The sequence below is a fragment of the Lichenostomus cassidix genome, chromosome 1Aa, assembly GCF_008360975.1.
Source record: "Lichenostomus cassidix isolate B80296 chromosome 1Aa, HeHo_3.0, whole genome shotgun sequence".
In the NCBI taxonomy this organism is placed as follows: domain Eukaryota; kingdom Metazoa; phylum Chordata; class Aves; order Passeriformes; family Meliphagidae; genus Lichenostomus; species Lichenostomus cassidix.
The window spans coordinates 37,233,307-37,251,794 of record NC_139480.1 but is presented as its reverse complement, the minus strand read 5'-3'; the positions used below and the strand labels follow the sequence as shown (position 1 = coordinate 37,251,794).

The window sequence follows — 18,488 nt, the reverse complement described above, 5'->3', positions numbered from 1 at the left end:
TGAGACCAGATACATATGCAATTTATTAAAGATTAATTAATAATTATATATATTTCTATTTTACCATTTATAACTTAGGCTACATTCTTGAAGTTATAATCTTAGATAAAATGAACCTGGAAACCTGTTAATCAATACTACAGCCTTTGGTTGTTTTCACTACTCTATTCCTCTGAGAAAATAAAAGTAACTAGTTTTTAAACTTTTCACTTTATTAATTAGCTACATGTTAAAAATATCCAGAGTAATCCATAGTGTGTTATTTCCAAAGCTGATGGCCACAGACCCAGGACACAATCAGAGACAAAGTCGATACACTACCACAGAATTTTAGCCAAATGTCTGTTCATTACTTGTGTTTAACAGGAAACTAATGGAGCTCACTGTTCCCTGCCTCATTAAAAAAAAAAAAAATCCTATGGTTTGGCTGATGGCCCGTGGTTCTGCTTTACTTTGAGAATTACTGTGGGGACTGCAGACTTGAAAAGAGGAATAATTTGTTTAATTATGCATTGCTTTTGTCCATTTCACACAATGAGACTGTAATAACCACAGTACTTTTGTACCAAACTATGCATATTTGTGCAAAGTATTTTCCTATTCCATAACTACCATTTCATTCTGTATTGTACATGAATAAACCACAAGGAACTTATAGGAAAAATTAAGTACTAAAAAGCATCATTAAAATGTCATCAAAGGTCACTGAAACTGTTATTTCCTGACAGCATTTAGAGAAAGACAGCCATGTCACAAGGATTCTTAATAAAATTCAGCCTGTGACAGAGTACATTACCTTTTTGGACAATTATACTAAACTTTTTGCGTCATAAACATAATTGCATTGGAATGATGCATTTTTCCTAACTCATTTCGGATAAAGACTATCAGGTTTTGATTTACTAATAATAAAGAAATGTAATTCAAAGTCCCATTGATGAAAACTATTCAAGGAAAAAACCTCTTAATTGCATTGTTCGTTTCTTTAGATGTTTATTACAACACAATACTCTTCTATTGAAGAATTAATTTTATATTCAGGGCAATAAACTGTGCTGCCTTTCTCCATAATACCTAATAGGAATTTATTCAGCTGCCCAGGGAACTTCTACTCATTGAAAACTTAAGCAGATTTTCCCTAAGGAAATACTATACAGTAAAACAAGAAAATTTAGTATGAAAAAGGCTAAATTACCAGTATAATTTTATGTGTGTTAAAATAAACATAAAACATATGTATGTATACGTATATATTACCATTTGAGATCAGGCTTCACATTTGAACACTTAAATGCAAAATAATTCATAAAACAAAGCAAAGGGAAAAAAGTATCTGTGTCTCTAATAATGTTCATCAGAAATTAAAAATTCTAATTATAAATTTTTTTTGCACTTACAAATTTGGTAATTGATATTGATTGGATTGCTAATCCTCAATTTTTGAGGATTATTTAATTTATGTAAAGTTCCATTCTTTCATTCTTGCAAAAATATTTAAGAAATATTTGTTTTTTGTGGGGGTTTTTTGTTGTTTTTTGTGGGGGTTTTTGTGTTTTTTAAATTACAGCCAGTCCCTCACACCTTAGAAATCTCTCCATTAGATTCAGTAGTTTCATTCATGGCATACACACATCATTGCAATACTTCAAAGAGTAGCCTGAATATTACATGTGCTTTATATAACGCTCATTCTAAAGTAAAAATATGTCTTCACAATTGAATGCAGTATTTATAATTGAAAATAGACATCCTGGAATTAGAGTTAAGTAACTGGGCATTACTTGGAGTATGCCTACAGCAAAATATATCCATCAATTACGTGACATACATATTAGATACACAGATGTACAGATCTTAATCTGTAGATATCCTTCACGTATGAATTAATTTTAACTCCCATTACATGTGAAATTCCCACTGGAAATAGTCAAAGAGATGTATGCTTAGGGAATGGCTTCAATGCTAAGATGACAGATCTGATTTTAAACATTTCCTTCTTAGTAAACTATCCCAGCCAGGCAAACTCCAAGGACCTCAGCTCTCAAGTTTACAACCTATCCCAAACACAACATTCACATACGAAAAATCTATCTTCTAGAACAGTTCTGAATTAGACCTGTGGTGCTCAGATTTATAAAACAAAGGTAAATAAATAAAGTTCCTCCCACCTGACACGGCTGAATGAAAGGAGGTGTGGAAGGCCAGAAGAGATCGGGCTGGTTGCAAGCAGCAACTGAGCATCTGGTGACCTTTTCTGTTCGCTGCCTGCTATTCTCTTGTTGCTTGGCTGGAGGATAGTGGTTCAGAGCTGGCCAAACAAGAGCCTCAGCCAGCAAACCCCCTCTGGTTTCTACTGGCATCCTGGGTCTACTACACTTTGCAAGCATGCACCCTTCAGCTTTATACAGTACAAAGCACTGATCAAAGTCCCTCTGAACAGGCTGGGTCAGGCTGCTCACTGGAATTTGAGCCTGTGTCAGTCACGTAGGAAGTCTGCTGGTTGGACATTTTCTGCACTGAAAACAGGCCCTTTCTGAATTAGTGTTGAGATTTGCCCTTCAGCCACACTGAGAGAGATGCCAGGGGTAAAGCAAGAATCTCAGAGAAAATCTGTAAATTATGCATCCAAACAACAGCTGGACCCTGCTTGAAATTTAATCATATGCAGGGAAAACACTTTGGCACTTTGGGGTTAATCAAATGAAATAAACTGCTGAAATCAAGCATAGTACTTGAGTCCAGCCAGCGAAACCTGAACAATAACTGAAACCAAGCAAGAAAATTTTCAGCAGAGTTTTCAAAAATGTCTGAGAAATGCTGTAACTTCCAATTGACAGATTTTGGTATAAAATAATGTATCAAGCAAAGGCTGGATAAAGTAAGTCAAATTTCAACCTGCCAGTCTTTTACTGACTTATGTACTAATGTCACCAACAGTCTTCTGTGGAGAAGCAAAGAAAGACACAAATAGTGTTGAAACTACATGAGTAGGATGCTCTTTTTTCACTAGTGTACAATACTTTTGCTTAGTTCTACAAAGGGAAATGGTAACAACAAATTCACACCTGAAATGAGCTATGAAGGAACAATTTTTCTGGCTATTAACAGTTTCCTTCTCCAGACCACAGCAAGGCAAAAAATGCTGCCTGTTTTCAGACAATGAATGTATGGAAATTAGGAAGAGCTTGGGACTAATGCTAAGATTAATGCATTTATAGCAAAAGCATCGGAAAGGACAGAGCATTTTTCTGCTTAGCAAAGGCACCACAGAAGGTACTCTGTTCATACAGTTCTCTGTCTGCCAGAGATGGCTGTATCTACAGAGAAGACAGGCAGTGATCAAACTTTTCTGCACTAAACTCAATGCTTGTTCAAGTCTTAGCTTTACTGACATGCAAACATGACTCAAAATGAGGGTCACAGTTGTATTATCCATGTAGAGATTTGATTTCTCCTCTGAGAATAAATTCCAGATTTTGTGATTAGGACTATTTCTCATTTAAAAGGCAGCAACTGGTGAAATTGTCTCTTAGACTAGAAAAGTAATGATAAATAAATACATGCAAGGAAAGCATTGCTAAGGCAGTACAAGTTCATGAAATTTAGAAGCCCATCTAGGTTTTCTGTAAGTTTGTCAAGTTAAATCAATTGATTGTTAATTACTCTCAGAATTTTTATGGAAAGTACTTAATAACTGGCATTTAAATATCAATTCTGTAAGTAGAGTAAATTTCAGTGGCTCTACCACAATTAAATAGTTGAATATATTCTCTGCTTTCAAGCTGGATTTTATTTCTGATGTTTAAGTGATACTTAATATAATTTGTTTATATGAAGTGCTTGAAGGACTGACAGAAGTAGTGCTAACATATTTAAGCAGTCTCTTTTGATTGTCTGGATTTATGTGGAAGTGTTGTTTTAATGCTTTACAAGTTCTGTACCAGAAATATCAGAGGATGAACTCAGGACCAGCTTTATTGTGAAATACTTTTCAATTTTTTGTTTTGTAAAGTATGTATCTCATGAGAACATCCTGCCAAAAATATTTTCTCCCAGTATCCACTTTCCTTTTAAGATATTGTATTAATTGTGAATACTATCTTGTTCATGCCTGGAGATTTCGAAGCCTCTAAGTTTCAGGCTCCTGAAAAATATAGTTTTGAAGGAATTTCTACAAATTCAGGATTTGGCAAAAGGAAAGATTTGTCTTGTACCATTTAAAAAATGCATCTGCTAAATGGATCAACCTCAGGGCTGCTTATAGGTTTAGAGTTTAAAGAATGTCTCTGTGGAGATGGATTAGAAGGTGTGTAACCGTCAAAAGAACATGAATTAATTAACTAAATGTGGTACTTCTGGATAGGCAAAACCAGATGTACATGCACATATTTTAAATTATCCTATTGATAATGTTGCCCTTAGAGCTAGATCAGCAGAAACGCATTCTTGCTAGGTGCACAGAAACCCGGAGGCAGATAGGACCAGATTCACAACAATTCAATCTGATTTATACAGATCAACCCACATTTATTTCTTATCCATGCAGCTGATTTAGTTTGAGTGAAAACCAAGCCAAAATACCCATTTTGAACTTGACGTGGTATCTTTGAATTATGGGCCAAATCTGATTGCAACTTGGAGCTGGCTTTGAAAATTTGTCTAGAATAAGTAATGTTATTAGAAACCAGCCTGTATGGTGTTTACTCCACAGAAAGACATACTGGAGATATAGTGAAGGACTTCTGAATAACACTGATGAGAGATTGGACACAATTTGTCCAGACAAACAGAACAATGGCTTCATTGTCTCAGCTGCAGAGAATGCTCTGACATCCTCACCTTATTGTACTTGTTGCTGTATTATAGTCTACAGCATTTCTGGGTTGACTGAAAAGTGATGGAGACTAAGTAGAGTAATCTTTCAACTCTCCCTTTCAACACAGCAGTTAGGAAGAATATGCTGGTGTTTTCTGTCCTGAGCCAGTGGAAGGAGAGAAGGGCAAACTGTTTTTCTGCCTGAAGAGTAAAGAGAGGAATGGTACCAGGGACCTGACTTATCACCTGGAGCAGGCAGTGAGCACAAGCCCACCAAAGGCAAACAATTTAGTTTTGCTGATGTGACACCTCCATTTAGAATCATGAAAAGGTTTGGGTTGAGAGGGACCTTTAATGATCATCTAGTCCAACTTCTGTCTGTGGGCAGACACATCTGTCACTAGATCAGGGGCTTGCTGGAATCAAGAGAACTCCTCTGAATAACAGCAGGGCACTCAGAGGGGTGTGTCTGTGATTGTGTTGTGTCACAAGCCCAGCCATGGCCCACCTCCCTCTGCTCCCCACTTCCATGCAGAGCTGTGTACCTCTGCATTTGTGGTGGGAAGAAAAGGGCCCTGCAGGGAACAGACTCATTAGCAAACACAGCTACCCAAGCCATGCTAAATTAGCTCTTCTGACCTTTCAGTGTGGGTTTTAGTTTGTTCCTCTCAGCATAGGTGAATGAAGAACTGCCCAAACTGGTAAAGATGAAGTTCAGTGTCTAAAATATGAGAGTGAAGGAACCCCATACCCAATATGGATATGCTGGCTATTCTAGCTACACATTCTCAAATTAGTAACCCAACTCAGAATCTCAATTTTCAATTTACAAACATTGCAATGTCCCACATCATCTGATTCACTAGCTCATTCTCAGTACTCAGAAGAGTCTGGCAACCTACACTGCTACAGATGTACAAATACCCATAGGTGCTCTGCAGCCATCTGAACAGAGAAGAAGGTGCTAAACATACCTCTTCAACATTTTCATGTGTAAAGTTCTAAGAGAATGAGCAGCTTTCACAGAGCTAGAGATTATTTTCTCACAACATGAAGTAAGTTCTTTAAAATAACAGCAGTATTTAAAAATCTAAACACTCAGAACACCTACACTTCAAAGAAAGGTACTTTGTGGGTTACTCAAGTTATCAAGAAACTGCTTCCTTCAGCTGCGAAATGATACATTCTTGTAACTGCATCTCACATTTCCTTCACAGAAGAAATTATAAATATATTCTGAATTGCATTTAAAAATCACAATACTACAGATTGTTCAGTAGCTATCCGGTAACTTCACCTGTTACCACAGTAATCAGACAGGATTGTAGTTCGCATTCTGTATCTGGCATTATTTTCAGATAACAGGTACAATAACTCGTCTATCCAATATATGCCAGCTGGAAGGAACGTCAGAAGCTCTCTGTGAAACAGCTGAGTTTTCATTAGTTGTATATCAGCACTGTTTTTGTAACATATGAATTCCATATATGCTTGTACAGTGTGCTTGCCTTCACACCTGACTGCATTTTGCAGGGTTTATCTTTGTGCAATGAAACTCTAATGAATTTTATCACCATACACAAATCATGGCTTTTTTTTAGTTGTGTCTCCTTACTTTTTGGCTTTTTTTTGGAATTGATTCTGGGAAAAGAGTGAAACTTAACAGGATAGGACTGTCACATCTGAAGTGTGGAAACTCTCCATTTCCACTGTCCCCTTTCCATTTCTGTAAGATTTCTTCTACTTGAGACTGGGGCAATACAGACATTTAATGAAGTAATAAATTTTAAAAAAACCACAACAAATAAATAAATAAATAGTAAAAAAAAATACTTACATTTGCTGAAAGCTGAGAAGTAAGGGTAGCAACTTTCTCTTGTGATGCAACCAACTCTCTCCGCAGTTTCTGAATTTGCTAAAGAGAAAACAGACTGCTGTCAGTATGTCAGCAGTTTTATTTGTTCTGGTTATTTTTGTATGTTTTCTTGAGAGATCACCAATAGGTTTACAATGTCTTAGCTTCACATTTTATTCTCAGAATTTTTCAGAAATACACATTATTAAAAGTTGTCTCTTAGTGTTGCTCCAACTATTTTCTAGCACTTAAACAGTGTGTGAGCTAAGATTCCAGTTAAGGGAGCACATATGGGCAAATGCTTAATTACTTCTTATGTACTATCCTCTGTTTGCAAGGGAAATGTCATGGGTTTTTATCAAATCCCATAAGTCCCAAACATATGCTTAGTGCAATCAAGGAGAGATGCCCTGGATGTGGCCTGAGGTTTTCAAACATGAGTGCATTTGGGTGAGAATCACTGTGCCTGACAGCAGACATGATGCAGCCAACATATGTTAAATGTCTACATTAGACTCAGATGAATTGAAAAATTTACTCCCACACTGCCTGGCATGAAGAAGGCTTTGATGGCTACCTCAGACAGATTTTTTCTTTATGGATGTCTAAAATTAGGTGACACAAAGTAGTATTTTTTTTTCTGCAACATGTGCTTCCTACAGTCCCTGAAATTCAAACATGCAGACTCTTTAAATGTTATACAGTATTCAAAAACTTGCTTGCCAACTTAAGAAAAAAAAAAGATAGCTTTAAATGTGCTTGTTGAAAAGCACATGAAAATAAACTTAATTCAAGACTCCTGTATCCTTTAATGAAAAACAGAATTCTTAAGAAAAGTATCTGTTTCCATTTCAGCTGGGGTAGATATTTAGCATGAAGCTTGCACATAATTTTGATCTCATTTAACCCTATTTGAGATCTTACAGGGACTTCTGGGCATTGTACTGAACTTAGCACAGCATGGAGTTTCAATTTGAACAGCCTTTCATATTCAGACATAAAACAAATTATTCCAGACTAGAGAAGTAAAATGGGTAAAACTAGCCTAGGAAAGGGAAGATGTAACAGTCACTAGTAAAGAATATTGCAGGACTTTAGTTTTATGACTCATGTGAAAACAAGGAATATTGCACAAGCTTTCAGAAGGAACAAGTTCCTGTACTTCTGTAACACAAAAACGGCTCAGTTGTTTATACTAGCTCAGTGCAACAGGGGCAGATTATCAAGCTGTTCTCCATCCTGGGCTGACCTTTCTCTTTTTCCAACTTTCTCTTTGGTTTTCAAGTGCAATTATTTGACATTCCAGTTCAAGCTACACTTTCACCATGTTCTTGCAACTACACAAAGGTAGGTCTCATGAAGTGCTGTTCAACATCTCCTGTAAGAGCATCTCAAGCAGACCCAGATACTGAGAAAACATTGTGTAAAAACACACAGGAAAGAAATGTTGTTTCCCTTCTATATACAGCCCTATATAAAAGGCAATGAAATGAAGAATTGTGATTTACACTATTGAGCTATGGCATGCCTCTTTAGCTCCTTTGCTTTAAGAGAAGTGAGCTTACACAAAATTATATTGAAATATACTGCAGCAAGTGGGGAAGAATATGTTTATTTCTTCAATTTCCTTAAAATATCTTTTTGTCGACTTTTTCTTTGATGAAAATAGTAAAAGTAGGAGCAGCATAAAGGCAGGACTTGGATGGCATGTAGCTCTGTGAAGTGGAAGTGCACCCCTTGGTGCTGTATTTTATTGCTTCTACTCTTTGGTGCCCTTTTAATACAACCAGGACTTCATTTTGAGAAAGGCTGTAATTATATCCAGCTGCTGACCCAGGCTTGTCACCCATTCTTACACACTGTGAGGAGAAAGAAGCTATTTTCCACGTCAAATTTGATTTGTATCTGAAATCAATCTGCATTGCTCTGAAATCCATCAAAGTGGTCAGTTTCAGAAGTTTAATATAATGCAAAATGTGAGGGAGAGAAGTTCAAAGCAATCATTTGAAGTATTTTTCCTCCTGAAAGGCAGCACATTACCTTGAATTGCACAATCCCTTAGATCCTGCACAGAGTGGTATTAAGTCTGAAATCAGACCTATCACAACTCCTCCACTCAACGTCCAGTTCTCACTGACTCTTTTCATCTTTTCAGAATGGCAGCCAGGAGGCTTTCTTCAGCACAATGCTAAGAAAAAACCTAGCACACTAAAAGCTGCACCAGGTTTGCACCAATACTTTTTCAAAGGTGATGCAAAGACACAGGGTGTATTTTCCCCACCACCTAGGCAGTTTAGCCATAGCAGGTAAGCAGTAAATTATAAAATAATATAAGGCAAAACATAATTATAAAAATGAAGAAAAGTTCTTACCTCTGAATGTGCCTTTTCTTCTGCCTGGAAGAAAACAAAGAAGAAATGGCTTAGAATCAGTGTGTAACATAATTGTGGTAATAGAATAGAAAAGCCAGCTACACTGAAGTGAAATGAATAGCTTCATGCATCCATTACATTTAAGGAAGGTATCCAGTAAAAACAATAAATGGAACTCTTTTCAACTCACTTGGCAAGGCTCCAGCTGAAACCCCAAAGAGCTTGCCAGCATACTGACAATATGAAACAGTGGAGAAAGGGAAAACAGCACCAGAACTGCAGAAACTGCAGCTAACTTTCTAAAATGCAAATTAAAATTTACTATGCTCTCACTGCATGGACCTTAGTCTGACATAAAAAGGTTTTATGCTGCAATGATTATTAAGGCTCCTGGACTTATATTTGTTCTACTGCATGCCAAGCAATATTCCTAATACGATAGTAACTAATCCCTGCTAAGAGAAGTTGACAGCATACCTGTAAAACATATATTGGGGAAGATGAGGGAACTTGCAGTTTAATGTAATTTCTTCCTTACAGACTACTGGAAAAAATATTAAGGGCTATCAAAGCATGTTAAAGTTTTCAATTAAACTTGCTAATGTTATTTAATATTATTTAATAATTATTTAATTTATTTAATAATATTGTGTCATATATTGAAGCTATTTACTCAGCAGCCTTTTTCAACAAGCTAAGAAACTAAATCATGCAAGGCAAACCTTTGAAAATAATTCAGTTTCTGAGCACTGGATTAGTCCTATTTAGGGGAAATTTGGTGGACAGAGAAATCTTGCTTCAGTGGGATTCTAATGGAAAGGAATGACATGCTATGAGAAAGGAACCCTTTCATAAAGTAAAATAAGATCCAGTTAATGTACTGGAAATCAATCCACCCCACGGTCTGAGGTGGTCCAAGTTCAGAGAAACAGTCTAACATTGTCTGGAAGAGAAGTAAGCACTGAAAGGAAAATGTAGGTAGAAGAATTGTCTATAAATAACAATAGAAACACTAAGAAAATCCAAGGTAAGGGGTCTTCAGAAGATTCTCTGACACCGGCCAGTCTGCCTTATTCTGTGTTATTACAAATTATCATCGTTCATTTTAAGCCTGTATTAGGCATTAATTTTGTGCTGTTAGGATTTTAACAATTTATAACAGAAATGTTTTTTTTGCTTTACCTGGTGTAAGGGGAGAAGACTTCTGGAAAATGCCTCTTTCCATACATGCTTATCTGTCAGCAGTCACTAAACAGACTGTGATGCTATGATATTTACCTTGGCAACACTTGGAAATGCTTTTGGCTGAAACTACTGTAATACCTGACATGTCACTACGTGAGGATGATTTAGTCTAATGGTACTTTTTTTCCATCACTGATGTGACACACATGCTGTGACACAGACGCACTAACTTTCTCATGTATGTTTGCAAAAGGGAGATCTGCTTTCAGAAAAAAAAAATATTCTATTCCCATTATTGTTACATCAAATATGTAGTGCGAGGGAAGTCACAAATGGAGTGAGGATGATGATGTCCCCTTATGATTTCTTCTGTGACAACAAAAGCAAAATATTAGGGTTGGAGACCTTTCCTAAAGCTGCCACGTGGTGGCAGGACATGGTGCTTGTCCATAGACCACCAAAGCTGCTGAAGGCATTGGTTAGTTGTTACCACACAACTCCCTCGCTGCACAAGGAAGTGTTGCTCCTCTCCCTGAGTTCAGAGAGGTGGCTCCCACTATTGTGTGCGCAGTGAAAGAAGTAAATGAATGAGAAAGAACGGGATTCTGGACATACTGTGAGCTTAAAAAATAAAATCTGACAACCAAATGCATCTGAGTGGTTTTTACTTAAGTTTATGCTGTCACCATTGTAACTCAGGACTCAACCATTTATTCAATGGGCTCTAAAAGGAAAAATTTCTTTTTCTCACTGTACTTCTCCATCATATGCATGCATCCCATCCTTGCAAGGATTATTTTTTCGAGTCTTAGAATATTAAGGTACAAATGACACATCCTTAGACAACTCCTTTGAGCGTGGCTTAGCACAATCAGTGAAGCCTAGGGAGTCAAAGTGTAGCTAATGCTGAGAGCCAGTGTGAGAAATTGGCAATTAACTAAATATGTGAAAATTTAAGTGTTTCACCTACCGAGCAGGATGGTATTAAAACAGGAGACAACCTGTCATAATTTCTTCAATTACTCGGAGAGCTAGATGTATTCACTGCCAAAACTGAATCAGAGTACTATGTCTGCTTACATGGTATATTCTTCTGTGAAACCAAATGGATGTCTCTGTACATGTGCACCTTTACAAGCTAGACCTCCAGTCTATGCAAGTTAAGTCCTGAAAACCCAAATGCAATACAAGAAGAAAGCCAATATATACAGAAGATAGCAGTGAATGCAGAACTTCTGTGTCATTGACTTATTCAATGAAAATAACAAAATGTCTCCTCTGAATCTCATATTCTACTTCTCAAAGAAACAATCTTTAGAGAATAACTTGAAGATTTTCAACTCTCCTCTGGTAATCAGACATAAAGGTCTTGAGCTTTATTTAGTACTTTGAATCTCTCCAGTCGCAGAAAACCACTAGCATGAAGGCTTAAAACAATGCTCGAGAAATGTGATAAATGCATTTGATTGAGATAATCCTGTGAAGTTATCCCACTGCTCTCTTCATTCAGCTGATGTGATACTAAGTGTTAAAAGTTTTTATGTTTCTATACTCCACCATCTTTCGATTAATTGCTGAAAATTTTAAGCTTCTTTCACAGAACGATCAAGCAGAAGAAATTCAGATAAAAATCTTCCCTAGAAGTCAGTCCTGGTAATTTTGTCATACAAATTTCTTTCTGGCCCTTTACATATTTTTCTGTAACTTCCATTATCTTGCCTACATAATCCATTACTTAAGAAGTGGGGTTCAGCTGCAATGTGAATTCACAGACAGACATTTCAGAAGATATTTACAGTATTAACCTGGGTAAACAGTTTAAAGTTTGTTTTGCAGGAAAAATACTATTCCTCACTATCACGGGGTTTAGTTAATATTTCCAAGATACTCTGTTGAAAGATAACAGGTTATATAAATAGCAAGTATTAGTAAACTCTTGCTACATTACACAACATCAGGGCACAGATATTTCAAACTTACTGGGTGCAGAAAGCACCCTGTGTCACTTTGTAACTTGATATTTTTCATCTATCAGTTTCATAACATTCTTCTAAAACATTAAGTGAGAAGCTTGACTGTGAATGTTAGTCATACCTCACATGCAGCCAAGTCTGTGTGTACATTCTACTCCGTCCACCTTCACCTCCCCTACCCTGCTTGCAAATAATTCAGGACTGGTCTGGACTGTAGTTACTTGCAACTTGCAGTTTAAGGCCTGTAAAAACCTAAGGCATGTGTACTTCATGTTTTAGATATGCCCTTGTATGCACCTTTTTATGACTGAACAGAACTCAGAGAGGCACCAATGTGTGTGGATGCAAAATACTTTTCAAGCTAACATGCATTAAGCATTGAGACAGCTACCAAGTGCTACAAATGCATCCAAATGCAAGAGCTTGGTATTCCTAGGCAAGAAGTGGTGAGGGCTCTGGGCAGAGCAGTCCATCTCTGGAACGTCAGCTGACACTATTCAACACCTGGAAACATGGAGCAAACACAGACTATTCCTGAATGCCTGGGATGAAAGCAGGTAAGCAGGTTGCTCTCCTGTGAAAAGGGGCTACTGCAGCATGTAATTGTAATTAGTAAGTAGGTTGCAAAGCAACTGTTGTGTATCAGCAAGAGAATGTCCAAACATATTTAACTGCTCCCCTGCGGATGATTTCTTGTTAATAGAACAACCGAAGCAATAAATTACGCAAAATATATAAAGAACTTCCCATAATATAAAAAAAAATCCACCAATACCCAATAAAATATAGAAAAAAACAATCAAACCCAGACCAACTTTTGGAGACAGAAACAAGTATTACTCAATCTAATTAATCTGCCTAAGATTAATATTTTTTTAAAAGTTATTCTTCTCTTTGTAAATAACGACTAAATGCTGTCACTTGCAAGAAGAATCAGTAGACATTTAAACTGCAAATTATATCTCCCTTACCCTAAAGCAACCTTGTGGTTTTCAGGAAGTTTACCTCAAACAGTGCCAGGATATAAATACTTTTATAAATTGTGCACTAGCTGGAAGGAAGCAAAATCACTCAAAATGGTCAACTACCATAGCATAAGGACCCCCATAAAAGAGACACTCTTAGACCATTACCTCCTTTTGAGCTTTCAAAATGTATACGAGGTGATTTTAAACAGTTATAAGCAATTGACATAAAAAGATGAAATGACTGTTTTCTAAAATAGCATGCAGTAATACAAAGCTGAAAATAAATGTTCCTACTTCATTGCAGTAAAATTTTAATTCTTCTAGATTTCAAAGTATTGAAATTTTTGTGAACAATGAACAAGAACAGAGGCAGACAGAACTTTTATTTACAATGTCAATACTCACCGTGGAGTAGAGAGAGGATGTGCTGGAGACAAGTGATAATGAGGACCCATGTACTTAAAAAAAGAAAATAACATGAAATATTGATGAAAGCAGAAAACTTTCTCCATGTAGCTCAATAAGTAAGCAATTTTTTAAAATGAGAACAATTTTCCACAAAGAGAAATTACAAGCAATCAGTATAGAAAAATTATTGATAGATTTCCCTGCATTTTGATTGTCCTATACAGAAAAAAACACTTTCATGTATATGGGGCAGGTGAATGAGCCAATGACATTTTGTATTATTATCAGCAAACCAAGCACCACTTTTGTTGCTTTGACAAGAAATCACTTGATAAATACACTCTTTAGAGAAACCAGAAATCGAGCTGTTTACACGCCCATCCTAAGCTAAGCAAATGACTTTAATTAGAGACTATGCCTTGGAAAACAGTTCCCATTCTGTGGGATGAGCTCCCAAGCTTTCCTCCACAGAATGCTGGCCTGTGTAGTCATAGTCCATGGGAAGGGGCAGCTGTAAGATGTAGTGCCATATTTCCCCTAATCCTCAATGGAGTCAGCCTCAGGAGCATCAAGTGAATGTTAAAGGTCTCCACTATAAAAAATGGGGTTCCTGGCCTATCTGGAAAAGGCAAATGAAGACTAAAACTTTAAAAATGTTGTCCCTTTCTGATTCTGATGATTCTCCTGAGGAATGCTACACCCACAGATAATTTTAAAGATAATTTATTTCATTACCTCTTTTTATTTTTGTTTCACAAGACATTTTTTTATATTTATAATCTGCCAGGGTTTGGTAAAGAAATTATTTTGCTTTAATAACTATCTTGCATCTGTATGCAAAAACCTGACACTACAAGAATACTTGGACTAGCTAAATGGACTTTAAATCTAGTTTTTTTTATTTACAGAAATGTGGTACACTGACCATTGAAACTCAGTGGCTTCCAAAGCATATCAGGTTTTCAGTCTCAGGTTTAAATCTCTCATCTAAACTCCCATTCTGCATTCATACACAGTGGCTCGATGCATTACCTCACCTGTTTCACTTCAACGTTCCTCAGAGCTCCTATGTTAAAATATGTTTGACCTTCCAACAGCATAATTTCATGTTAATCTCTAATGACTGTAAAATGCTGAAAACTGTATATTACTGCTGCATTAACTTTCATTTACTCAGGTTGATCATGGTTATCCACTCCAGCTGGATATGAAACATAACCAATGAAAAAGCTTTCAGCAAAGCCACTGGTGACCCATTACTGAAATTCTACATTTAACACCTCTTTTTCTATGCATAGATTTGCTTTGCTTTCCTTATTATTCTTCCAGGGTTTCCTTTGATAATTCTGTTCCTCAGCAAAGTGTCTGTAGTCAGCTCTGTCCTTGAATTATATGATATTCTTCTGTGCAGTCAGCCGTCCTCTCTGTGCTGACAACTCACAGCTTGAGTTGTCCTGCACCCTACTGCTAGTATTACATACCCAGATGTCTGCCTGATATATCATCTAAAATACAGTAGAAGGAATCAAAAAGTAGAAGTATTATTTGTCTGTTGTTTCATCTAGGACTTCACGCCCCCCTCTCCCCCAATGCCTTTTATCTCATAACTATGAGCTTTGGGGCTAAGGCAAAACTTTTTTTATTTGCCTGTTATAAAGATGATTTGTATTGTCATAACTTAGCAATAAACAAGATTGATGAGATGGTATTATAGAATCAATCTCCATGGAATTTCAGTTGTCTTTTTTTGTTTAATTAAAGGGTGTGAGAACTTTGCACTCATGGAAATTCTGCAAATAATCAGATTTACCAGAAATGTTAGTCAGAAGAAAATGTTACAGCACATTTAATTAGGAGCTGTCAGGTGCTCTGTGGATGAAAAGGAGCAAAACCCAAAACCAAACAAAAAATATTCACCAAGTTCCAAATGTTTCACATAGCATTAAAGAAAGTAGACAGTAATAATCTGCATAAAGTAGTGAGGTCGGTTTGAATGAAAGAATTTAAATACAGAAATTCACATAGTGTTTGCTATAGGAGGCTGTAGGAAAGTGGGGAGATAAAATGACTACAAAAGAAAGGAGATGCTAAGTAGCACTGGCGTTTGGGGGGAAAAAAGGAAGCACAGATGTAGAACTAAGAAAGCAGGGAAACACAGTACACATGGTGCATCCAGACATTTAGAATTTAGAGGCAAAAAGAGTAATTCTCCAAGAATGGCTTCCCTTCCTCCAGATTTTCTGATAGAGGATTTGTATATATATGAGATACACAACATTGCATATTACTGGGATAAAGAAATACCTTCCATGCTTTAGGAAAAGGAAGGCTTGTGAGTCCAACTCAACAAAATTTAATAAAAACTTCACAAAATGACCCAAGTTCTCATGGTGCAGGGTGAAGAAGGAATACTTTAAAATTTGACTATGCTTTGGATATCTATTTTGTGATATGTTTTCTGATCTAAACAGTTTCTCAGTCTTACCTTCTTCCATGCTGTCCCTGAATGAACCTGAATGACTGATTGCTCGTGGTCTCTCTTCCAAGGACGTAGCACTGCCACACAGTTGGGAGTCATCATAGAGATCAAAAGAAGTGTCTTGCGCAGGGATGCTGTTTGAACGCATCATGCTGGGTCCAGGAAGGTTAAACTGTGATAGGTTGGTTGGACTCACTGGAATACAAAGCTTTATTAATGCAGCACATCTCCATTAAGTGAATTTTGGTTTTGCACAACATTTTAATGTAGGACTAGCATGGTTAGGTGGACTTCATACTGTTGGGAAAATGAAAGGCTTTTATTCCTACATTTAAAGCCACAACAGAAAGGTGAAGCAGATGGACTCAAAGGAGCTGGATGAGATTGATCCTGTAAAACACATGGTAACACTAACACTCGTGTCTGAACACACTTTGGCAGCCCGAGACAGAAAATCAATGGGGGAGATTCAAAAGTTAAAAAGGAGTAAGAGGTCATAAGTGTTTTTAGAATCATCTCTTCTAATGAATAAGTATCTGTATTTTATTGTTATATACCTGCATTACGGACTGCTGTTAAGACCAAAGTTTATTTGCATATGCAAAACATTTATGTTTTAATTTCCAGGAGCACCTACCACTATATTAGGTTAAAAATTCCTGCACAGGTCAGATGAACCTCATCCTAGTAAACAGGTGCAGTCAATCGTAGTTGAAATCAAGAACAGCGCTGATGAACCTACTTTAGGCTTTTGCAAAATTTTTTTGCCAATAGGAAGGAAAGCCTGGCTATGGTTCACACAATCTCAATGCCTAGAAGAAAAAGCTAACTGTCTGGCCAAATTCAGCCTCAATGCTTGGACTTTTATTTTAGATCATGCAAGATATGCCTTAAGTTATAAACTACCAGAGCAGCTGTGCTGTGAGAGCAAATTATTCCACAGGGCTATGAAAATGGAAAAAAGGAAAGGACGATGAAAAATTAAATTTAAAATTCCATTCTCTTATTGCTCTCTATTGTGAGTACAAGAACTGTGAAGAAAAAGAAAAGGAGATAATTTTAAGGAAAAAATAATACAGTGAAAAAAGCAGTGCTAACAAAGAGCTGTGTCTAAAACTACAGGAGGACAATTAAAAACAGTGGATTGTTTAGCCAGGATCCAATTTCATTTTTAAAAGTAGCTTAGTTCAACTTCTTTTCCTGTATGTAACAAAGACCAACATTTGTACGTCTGATCAAATTTCTTTTGAGGGATCGCAACCTATAGAAGCCATCAACTGTGACAGAGTGATGGAAATGTTAATGCCTCAAAGGTTCTACTAATTCCTCAGTAAGGGCCTAAACCACAAAAAGCTCACTGTGAACCTAGGCATGTGTTAAGTGCAGTACAAATAAGTAGTTTCTATTCAGCAGAAAAAAATAAAATTTTCAAGAAAAATAAACCAGCGCTGGATTAATTTAAGACAGGATTCAGAAGAACCAAATCTGAATTTTGCCTTTAATCAAATAAAACTGCAACGGGACTCAGATCCCAAAATACTATATCACATTCAAGGTTAGGATTTGGATTGGGCCCAGTGCAGTTACAGCCAGGTCCAGCTACTGAAACACACTGAAAAAGTCTGTCTCAAAGTGAATCTGTAAGTAGGAAACTAGCAATGCTTAGTGTTTGACATTCACTAAAATCACTGGAAAGAATCCTACTAACTGTGAACCCTAAGAATGAGTAGCTTTGAACTAGAAGCTAATTTTCAGCTCTGCCTCAAATTTTCATCTCCTTGGGCAAGTAATAGAGAATCTGTGGTTTTTTCCCTCTGTGCAAAATAGGTGGTACCCTGGCCCACTCCATTAACACCACCATGAGTTTCCCTTCTTTAGTGAAGTACCACAATATGGTGATGATGTTAAAAATAAACTACCTAGTCTGGCAGACTAAGAAATATGAACAGTTGAATTTTATGGTTCTATTATAGAGGAGGAGAAACAGTGAAGGGAAACAGCATTTACCCAGGTTGGAAAAGTGATATTTTCCAGTTGCAGATGAAGACATAGCTGAAGGAGAAACAAGTGGGGACTGACTGCCAGTGTCTTGCAGGCCTCCAGTTGAATGGGAGCGCAGCCATTCCTTGCCTTCCTCCTGACTTGTCTGCCGGGATGATGGTGTGTATCTGAAAAACCACAGCTGACATGCTCAAGACAATGACAAGGTGATGCCTTGGAAAGAAACAGCTGTCACATAAATACCCTTCACCAGTTAGATAGAACAAAACCCTTGGAAAACATCAAGTCTAGTCAAGTGATTATCACCAGAGATTTTAACAAGGTATAATATACGATGGGGTTACAACAGAAAAAGTACAGGACTTGAACCCCAAATCCTCTTCATCCCCCTCCCCAAAACAGCATTCCCTTCTTTTGAAGAGACAGGATGAT

At 36.9% G+C, this 18,488-nt stretch overlaps 1 protein-coding gene across 12 annotated transcripts in view; it reads right to left on the bottom strand.

The window, feature by feature from the left end:
* Positions 1 to 18,488, bottom strand: part of NAV3 (neuron navigator 3) — a 508,081-nt gene that overhangs the window by 31,904 nt on the left and 457,689 nt on the right. For all 12 annotated transcript variants that reach the window (XM_085045498.1, XM_085045490.1, XM_085045433.1 and 9 more), the window contains 5 exons: positions 18,063 to 18,223; positions 16,062 to 16,250; positions 13,574 to 13,626; positions 9,043 to 9,066; positions 6,653 to 6,730 (listed from right to left, as the gene is read on the bottom strand). In XM_085045498.1, the coding sequence (XP_084901624.1) occupies positions 6,653 to 6,730; positions 9,043 to 9,066; positions 13,574 to 13,626; positions 16,062 to 16,250; positions 18,063 to 18,223 (505 nt within the window). The remainder of the gene's footprint in view (positions 1 to 6,652; positions 6,731 to 9,042; positions 9,067 to 13,573; positions 13,627 to 16,061; positions 16,251 to 18,062; positions 18,224 to 18,488) is intronic.